Source organism: Copadichromis virginalis, linkage group LG18 (assembly GCF_057382275.1).
Source record: "Copadichromis virginalis isolate Kocher_CV1m ecotype Utaka linkage group LG18, C_Virginalis_male_GT1.1, whole genome shotgun sequence".
Taxonomy (NCBI): Eukaryota; Metazoa; Chordata; class Actinopteri; order Cichliformes; family Cichlidae; genus Copadichromis; species Copadichromis virginalis.
Genome location: NC_140635.1, coordinates 29,741,861 through 29,751,138, shown reverse-complemented (window position 1 = coordinate 29,751,138; position 9,278 = coordinate 29,741,861). Strand labels below are relative to the sequence as shown.

Genomic DNA, 9,278 nt, shown 5'->3' with positions numbered 1-9,278 from the left:
ATAAGGTCATACTCAAAATATTACTTACATCATCAGCTTCAACAACACCAATCTGTGGGTGCGACAGGTCAATTCCAAAAGTCTTTTCCCAGTGTGGCAGGAGCTGCAGGGGAAAGTAAGCAAAAGATTAGTTGCTGTTATCAACCCAACTGCTATCAGTAAAACTGTGCAGAGTGCCTCACAGCCTCTTGTTTCTAAAGAGCATATTACACTGCTTCATATTGTTACCAGAGGGAAGTCATCAGGGTCGATCCAGACAATGCTGAGGTCGGGGTTGTCAGTGTTATCCTCGGCAACTTGCTTTAGAATCTCCAGGAACTCGAAACCATCTGAGTAGTGGAAAAGTACATCGCAGTCTAAGCTAAACAGCTATCTAAATAACAAAAACTAAACAGCATTACAGGATGATCAGAAACAACTGTCATTACAGATGCTCATAGATATGTTTTTATACTTCATTTAAGATTCCTTTACCTAGGTCAGACTCCTCTGCAAAGGCAATAATATGTTCACCATCAACATCATCTTCCTGTGGGAAAAAAGGCCGGAATTTCAGGGAAACTGTAAAACATTAGGTTACAATCTTATTAAAGTTATGTCTAGGAAATATAATTCAAGTTTATAATTTCTCACCCAGATCTCGTACATGTTGTGGGGCTGCAGCTTCCTCAGGGTTGGTCTAACAAGCAAAGATTACTCAAATCTTAATGCCCTTTACTTGGAACTCAGATCATGAAGCTTGTACCTCTCGAGATCCTTCTAATGTGGCAAAAATAGGACTTACCTGTCGTGATCTTCAATGAATTTCACCAGTTCCTTCTCAGAGTAAGGTTTTCCTGGGACAACAACTGGTTCATCCATAAATGGTTCATAGAAGTCCACCTCATTGAGCTTCAGGTCCAGAGCCTTGGCGACCTGTAAGACAGGGCCAAAGAACTCAAACCCTCATCTGACCATAAAGGATATATTAATGGTGTATTATTTATTATTTGTTTTTGCTTAAGAAAAATGAAAGTGTTATTAATATATATTTGTGTTTAGTAAGTTAGCCAAGGTTTGTGACTAATTGCAGGGTTGATGTTTCAATCCATATGTTAAAATGTACTTGAGCAAAACACTGCAAGCCTAAGTCACTCCATTTAGCAGTTCAGCTAGTACCTTACTCTGCACTTTTCACCACCACTGATCTGTGAGTGTACAATGGGTGGAAGAGAAACAACAGTGTAAAATGCTTTACTTAACATATACTTAACATCTTAGTGGAAGATCTGTCTGATATTTAGATATAAGAAAGATCACTTAGGCCTCACTAACTTGAATGAATTGATTAAGGATACCTTGGAAAGGCTCGCCCCCTGATCCAATGGCTTCACAAATACTGGTAATCACACAGTGTTTTTATTTCTTGCGTGATGATCACATGATGGACAAATAATAATGTAACCATAACTTTAATCTTCAAAACGATGCAATGTAAGATGCATCTAAAATTCTTCCATCCATCCATCCATCTTCATCTGCTTTATCCGGGGCTGGGTCGCGGGGGCAGCAGCTTAAGCAGAGAGGCCCAGACCTCCCTGGGGAGGACGCTGGACAGACCTGGTGCACCTAAACGTGTAGTGAGGGTGTGCTGGGAACGTCTAGCAGAGGCCCCAGTCCGCGAGATCTTCAACGCACACCTCCGGCAGAGCTTCAACAGCATTCCGAGGGAGACTGGGGACATTGAGTCCGAATGGACCATGTTCAGCATCTCCATTGCTGAAGCTGCTGCATTGAGCTGCAGCCGCAAGGTGGTTGGTGCCTGCCGTGGTGTTAATCCCCGAACCAAATGGTGGACACCAGAGGTGAAGGGAGCCACCAGGCTGAAGAAGGAGTCCTATCGGGCTTGGTCAGCCTGTGTGACTCCGGAGGCAGCTGACAGGTATCGAAAGGCCAAGCGGAATGCGGCTCGGGCAGTGGCTGAAGCAAAAACTCGGGTGTGGGAGGAGTTCGGAGAGGCCATGGAAAAAGACTTTCGGACTACCTCGAAGAGATTCTGGCAAACCGTCAGGCATCTCAGGAGGGGAAAGCGGTGCTCTACCTGCACTGTGTATAGTGCTGGCGGAGCGCTGCTGACTTTGACTGAGAAAATTGTCAGGCGGTGGAAGGAATACTTCGAGGACCTCCTTAATCCCACTGACACGTCTTCCGAGGAAGAGGCGGAGTCTGGGGATGAGGGGGATGATCCGCCAATTTCCGGAGGCGAGGTCACTGAGGCAGTTAAACAACTCCTTGGTGGCAGAGCCCCTGGTGTTGATGAGGTCCGCCCGAGTTCCTGAAGGCTCTGGACGTTGTAGGGCTGTCCTGGTTGACACACCTCTACAATGTTGCGTGGAGATCAGGGGCAGTATCCCTGGACTGGCAGACCGGGGTGGTGGTCCCCATCTTTAAGAAGGGGGACTGGAGGGTGTGTTCCAACTACAGGGGGATCACACTCCTCAGCCTCCCTGGGAAAGTCTCAGTCAGGGTGCTGGAGAGGAGAGTTCGTCCGTTAGTCGAACCTCGGATACAGGAGGAACAATGCGGTTTTACGTCCTGGTTGAGGAACACTGGACCAGCTCTTTATCCTCTGAAGGATACTTGAGGGCGCATGGGAGTTTGCCCAACCAGTCTACATGTGTTTTGTGGACTTGGAGAAGGCATTCGACCGTGTCCCTCGGGGTGTCCTGTGGGAGGTGTTGCGGGAGTATGGGGTGTCTGGCGCATTGCTACAGGCCATTCGATCCCTATACGACCGTCGCAAGAGCTTGGTTCGCATTGCCAGCAATAAGTCGGACTCGTTCCCGGTGGGTGATGGGCTCCGCTAGGGCTGCCCTTTGCCATCTAAAATTTTTTTTTTTTTTTTTTTTTTGCCTGTCCCATTTGGTTCTTTAGCCGTCAGAATTGTTGTCTGAAGACCAACAAGGATACCCAATGAATTTACTTTGCCAAATGGATCATCACGGCCTTGCCATATTGGTCCATTTGATCAATCTTTGTTGTTATTATTTATTTTATTTTATTTTCAGTTGTTACAGACGGGACAGACATGACTGTATTCAAAAGGTTTCCCCATGTAATGGTCTGCTAGAGCAGCGGTCCCCAACCCCCGGGCCTTGGACCGGTACCGGTCCGTGAGTCGTTTGGTACCGGGCCGCGAGAGTTGAGGCTCAGGTGTTAAATGTATGGTTTTCAGGGTTTTTATCGGTTTTCAGCGTTATTTTGTTATCGTTTTTATCGTTAACTCGGTTTTCCTGGGTCTTTTCACGTGTGTTATGAATAAATCTTCTTTTTTACCGGTACTAGTTTTATTTAGTTGTATTTATCCGCGACACCCTAAAGGCCGGTCCGTATAAACCGATCCGTGGCGCAAAAAAGGTTGGGGAACGCTGTGCTAGAGGATGTAGAGATCTATAGCCCTGTCCCCCAGGGCATGAAGCAGGCATGGAGGAGATCCAGGCCCCAGACATCCAGAGGCCCCAGAGTGCGAGAGCCCAAGGAGGACCACCGGAGGGGCATCCGTGCCACCCTCCTGGGGAGAGCTGAGGAGAGCCCCAGATGAGGGGTCACCCAGTAGCCACGGAGCAGAAGCCAGAGGAGGCTGCAGTGGCGTGCCCGCCGGCTCTGAGGCACAGGTGGCCAGAAGGGGACGGGGAGGGGACGGGGGGGGGGGGAATGCCTCCCCTGCACCCTGGTGACACGCCCGCACCCCAATGCCCTACTTGTGTGGGTGGGTGTGTTGGAGCGGGAAGAGGGAGGCAGCTGGGGATGGGGAGGAAAAAAAGGGGAGGAGCAATCTAAAATTCTTGTTTAAAATATTTTTCAGATTTTTTTTTTAGAAAGCTTTTGTATTTATAGTTGCACATAAAAACTGGATACATAAAATATGGAGTGCCTCAGAGTTCAATCTTGGGCCCTCTGCCACTTTTTAAAATAAAATGTTTTCAGATAATTAAAACATGCAAGCAAATATACAGTTTCCAAGAAATTCATTTTAATGTTTCTATGTTTGAGTTAAATTTTTGAGTCTGATCATCCTTACAAAAACAATCCCCATATCCGTAGTGCTCAAAAGACTTTAGCTTTACCAGTTGTGCTGAAAGCTGAAACTAGACTAATCACATAGTAGCCTCAAGTAACTTACTTTGATTACTCACCTTGGGACTGAATGTGGCAAAGAACAGGATGTGTGGATGGAACTCTTCAGCAGCATCAGCATAAGCCTCAAAATCTGAAATTTAAAGGCATCCATCAAGTTGTTTCAGTAGATTGCTATATGTATGAAATATCTAAGAATGTAGACTTCTTGTTCTCATCATTACTGGTGTTTTTGTGTGCTCACTTAAATCAAATAGTAGCAACTGCAATGAAAACATTCTGATAATTATCCTAGAGTTAGGATGCTGTTTAATTTGCTTGATGTGGAATTATCTAAAAACAATACAGGCTATCATGACATTACAGTATCACAGGATTCTTACGTTCTGACTTGTGACTCTTAAAGTAGCCCACCAATTTGATGTCCTCTTCGATGTTTGTAAAGCCTTTTAGTTCCTTACTATTGTCAATTATTTCCACAGGGTCCTCGAGAACCTGTGGAAAAGGAGAAAAGGGAGAGACAACAGAGATGACAGAGAGGAGAATAAACTGGAATAAAGGTCTGTGGGTCATCTTCAAAGGAAGAAAAATCAGTATTTAGAGATTTTATTGCTAAAATAAGGCAGGCTATTAACTGGGAGATTATATCCTCACGAACATCATAGATGAACTCCACAAGAGTGTCAGCTGCAAGCTCGCCATCATATTCTATGACTTCATCGTCTGTGAAGACGAAGATGCTGTCAGACTCGTCAAGGCCTAAGGGGAAAGAACATTTTGTGTTTAATCATGCGGCTTTTGAACAGGTTAGCTCAGATTATATTTTAGCTAACTTCTGTTACAGTAACTTAACTGTGATTGTTTGGCTAGTCTGACTTTTGCACAATAAGCCATGTACCAACTGCCTGCAGCTGTATTTACCTAATTTCTTTGCAACAGCCTTGTCGTGCTTTGCATCAATGAGACCAACTCCAATATCTTCATCTTCAAACTCATCCAGGACCTGGGCTGCAAGCTGTAAAACATTGCACATAAATAATTAAACAATTTATTAGTTCAACACAAAAAAGGGTGGGGTGGTGGGATAGTGTGTTTTACTCATTTGGAAGGCTACACCATTACACCCCTACACTATTATTTACACCTTTTGACAAAGTTGTCTCACTCAGTAGTTTCATTACCATAAAAGCCTGCTTTTCAGAGCGCCGCTTATGCACTTTCTAAATCTGTATGAAACTTGAACCTTGTGACTGACAGTTGGGTCCACCAATGACAGCATCACACTTGCAGCTCAGCTGCATTGAGGAAGTTGTTTGAGAGCTGTCTCAGTGCATTTGAAGGGTAAACAGTGCACACAAACTCTTGCAGACACACACACACACACACACACACACACACACACACACACACACACACATACATGTACACTGGTGTCAGAAATCTTGAGCAGCTGCTTTACTGGCATAAATAGTTAGCCCAACCAGGCTGTCCTGCAGTTTGTTGTGCAGATAATTCTCTGAATTTCTTTTAACCTGACTGGAGTTTTGGATGAGTGGGGCACAGTGAAATAGTTTAAAATTTGCAGCTTAGTTTTAAGTTACACATCATACAGACTTATTCCCTTCATTGCACTATACCTTTTTTGCAGACTGTGCCCTTTTGGCATTTACACAGACTAAAATAAAACTTCTTACAGGAAAATGGATTAATGCTTCATGGTTGTATATATCACATTTACTTTGTGGCATATATTTACAGGCTATATTTAGTCTATAAACATATTTAGCCTCCCCAAAAAATATATGTGTATACATTTTTTTGGTAGTACCTAGTAGTGAATTTCACCAAATGTCCATTTGAATAAAGCACATTATTCAATATTGTTACGAACTGTAGTGATATTCAGCTGGTGCAGCACCTGACTGTATCTGCTCATTTTGATGAGCAGAGTAACAAAGAAAGACATGTACACCTTCATGTGTGCCATTCAGTGTTGAAGTGTAAAAGCACCTGCAATCTGTCTGGAGAATGCAGGTGCTTTTCCTTACATTGGTCTACAGCGCTTCCCTTGACAAAGCATTCGTAACAGACCTGAGAGGTCACTTTAATAACAAAATCAACCAAGTTCAAATGGCATGGACGAAAGCACTTAATTATCACCATCACAATGTCATGTTTCATTTGACTTTCACTAACCCCCACAGGGCTCCTTGACCTCTGAAATGTTTGCACCTTTTGCAGTTGCCTCTTACTATAAATAAAGCTTCATTAAATGTAAATCAAAATACATTCAGAAGGAGAAACACAAGCCATCGGAGCTCAACCCACCACAAAAGCAGCTCAGGATAAATATAGCACCAGAAGCCACACCAGCCCCAGGGACTATTTTGGTGAGATGGCAGTGATGCTCAATACTCTGGGATCCGCTGACAAGTACAGTACTGCATGTGTCAATCACAGCGCAGAGCTGAGCTGGCACTACTGGAGCCAGTATCTCAAGCGCTGGCCTGGAGCCCCAAGGCTGAGCAACAGTGCCCTATACGCAGACACCAGAGGGTCTTGATGTGATTCGCCAAGGAGAGCAGCCTCTCTCGTATCTCTCACTCTCCTGCTCTCTCTGTCTGATTTGTTATTAATATTTTCCTCATTACTGCTATTTATTACTAGTTTTTTTTTTAGCCCTTCATCCTTTTTCCTTTGTCTTGTTCACATGAGATTTGGTTACTGATGAGATCCATTGCACACAATTTCTGCTATATTTGTTTAGGCAAAGTCAGAATATTTGTCACAATTTTTATTTTTAGGGGCTGTTGAGAGTTCCTTATATGATCCTTTTTGGCCTAGAGTTGTCATAAAAATAAAAAAAAATTTAAACAGGAGTCAACAAACCAGGCTTGCAAATTACAATAATGCAACAAGCATATGGGGTAGCAGCCTTGACATTACACTGTACATTAGCCATGCCAAATGCCATAAAATACTGTTGCTACGTGATCTAGTGCAGGCCATAAATCAGAAATCAACCTGGTTTCTCAGAACTGCAATGTTCAGTGCAGTTCTCAAATAACTGCTTCTTTAGACAATATCAAGTCATGGAGAAACTGATCAGGAGGGCTGGCTCTGTGGTCGGCATGAAGCTGGACACTCTGGTGACAGTGGCAGAGAAAAGGACATTAAAGAAACTGATGGACATTATGAACAATGCTGGGCATCCTCTGCACACGGCCATAAACAATCAGAAGAGTCTGTTCAGTGACAGGTTGCTTCTCCCCAAGACAAGAACTAACAGACTTAAAAACTCCTTTGTCCCACACGCCATCAGACTGTTTAACTCCTCCCTGGAGGGGAGAGGGAGGGGAAACAGGAGGACAAAGGAGGGAACAACTAAGCTGTAGTGCCTCTTCACCTCACTGTGCAATACTTTTGTAAATAGTCAACGGTGCAATAGACTCAATACTTGAAATGTGCAATTCACTTGTATTTTTATTTTTATTCCTATTTATTCTATTTATCCCCTTCGTATATTTTATTTATATTGTCTCTGTATTTATATATATGTGTGTGTGTGTGTGTGTGTATATATATATATATATATGTGTGTGTGTATAACTCTGTAACTTCTGTCGGTGCTGTGCTTTTTTGGAAATCGAATTTTCCAGAGGAACCCACCCGAGGGATTAATAAAGTTCTATCTTATCTTATCTTATCTTATCTTATCTTATCTTATCTTATCTTAAGTGTGTCTTCAAATGCTCTCTGGGCACCTCTTACTTCTGCATTGTGTCTGTGATCGTTATAGTGTAAAAATGAATTTTGCTCTCTGTATAAATAATCAGCATGTCTGCAAACATGGAGTCAGCTGCTTGAAGTGATAAATTGAACTTTTCTTGGAAAATGGAATGTGGTTTCCACTTGTTTACTTACAGTTGTTTACTTACAGTAAACAAGTGGAAAGGTTTGTGTGGAAAGGGATGTAGTGTGTTTTTATGGGAATGTGAACCAGGCTGGCGTGAGGCCTGATGAGCAATCAGATGAGGGAGTGTTAAGTGCATCAACTGCTCGCCTCACACACAGTATCACACAAAGACGCACACAAACAGACACACATCCTCTACACAGGCTCAGCCTTTGCCAAAATAAATGATACCTTGGGTCCTCACAGCTCAGCTCTTTGCCTCGGGGTGGTCGACATGACGACACACCGTAGGCTTGTGACACATTTTTGGGACTTCACTTCTCAGCATTTCTCAATCCAGCAAAGCTATTTTCTACCGCCTTATCTCCTGTTCTCCATAATAACTTCCTCTTTGCAAGTCACTGACAGGAGATGAGTTTATTCAGTCCATTTTTTTAAAACCGCAGTTAAATATGCTGAAAGCATCTATGTGCTCATGAATAAAATACCAATATTACAGCTTCCTCATCACCATCTATCCACAGTTCTTATCTTAACCCACCTCAAGGGCCAACTCCTCGATATCGAACTGTCTCTGGGCGGCGCGGCTGGATCCGGGATGGTCATGGTAGTACACCACCATAATGTCATACTTCTTCATCACGGACTTATAGTTCTTGGCGTTGAGGTCGTGAACGCGGTCCTTGCCATCGTACTCAGGGAAGTCCAAGCTCTCCTTGCCCAGTGAAATGCTCCCAAAGGACAGCAAGACTACTACAAGCACCCAGGTCCACTTCATGACTCCTCTCTAATGTGGATGTATTTACAGTTTCAGAAAGTAAATGAAAGGGGCGAAAAATATTGAAAAAAAAAGTTTGGTGAAAGTATGGAGAACCCCTTCCAATCCGCGTCACCCAGAAGAGAGCAAGACAGCCTCCTGCATCCACCTTATTAAAAACCCCACATGGGCAACTGGCAGTGGGCTCAGGGTGCAAGAGGGGTTGGGCTTAGTCTGACATAGGTGTGACCGTGGTCCTATGTGGCACGTAATTAAGCATGGAGAAGATGAGGCAGGGCTGGGGTGACAGCTTTCTGTGTGTGTGTGCGTGCTTGAGTGTATGTTAGGAACCAGTGAAAGAGGGTGGAGTGAGGGGGAGATGACCAACCTGCTCTCTGCATGCAACACAGAACATACACAGACAGCTGTGGAGATGGAAGGAGGTGTGTGAGCAAAGAGAGAAGGCATCATATAGAATAGGACATAGGT

General features: G+C 43.8%; 1 protein-coding gene across 1 annotated transcript in view; it reads right to left on the bottom strand.

The window, feature by feature from the left end:
- Positions 1-9,055, bottom strand: part of casq1a (calsequestrin 1a) — an 11,947-nt gene extending 2,892 nt beyond the window's left edge. The window contains exons 1-10 of the mRNA XM_085438559.1: positions 8,574-9,055; positions 5,038-5,131; positions 4,775-4,875; positions 4,500-4,611; positions 4,176-4,249; positions 785-915; positions 634-679; positions 475-529; positions 229-329; positions 29-103 (exon numbers count right to left, since the gene is read on the bottom strand). Of these exons, the coding sequence (XP_085294685.1) occupies positions 29-103; positions 229-329; positions 475-529; positions 634-679; positions 785-915; positions 4,176-4,249; positions 4,500-4,611; positions 4,775-4,875; positions 5,038-5,131; positions 8,574-8,810 (1,026 nt within the window). The 5' untranslated portion in view covers positions 8,811-9,055. The remainder of the gene's footprint in view (positions 1-28; positions 104-228; positions 330-474; positions 530-633; positions 680-784; positions 916-4,175; positions 4,250-4,499; positions 4,612-4,774; positions 4,876-5,037; positions 5,132-8,573) is intronic.
- Positions 9,056-9,278: the final 223 nt, after the last annotated feature.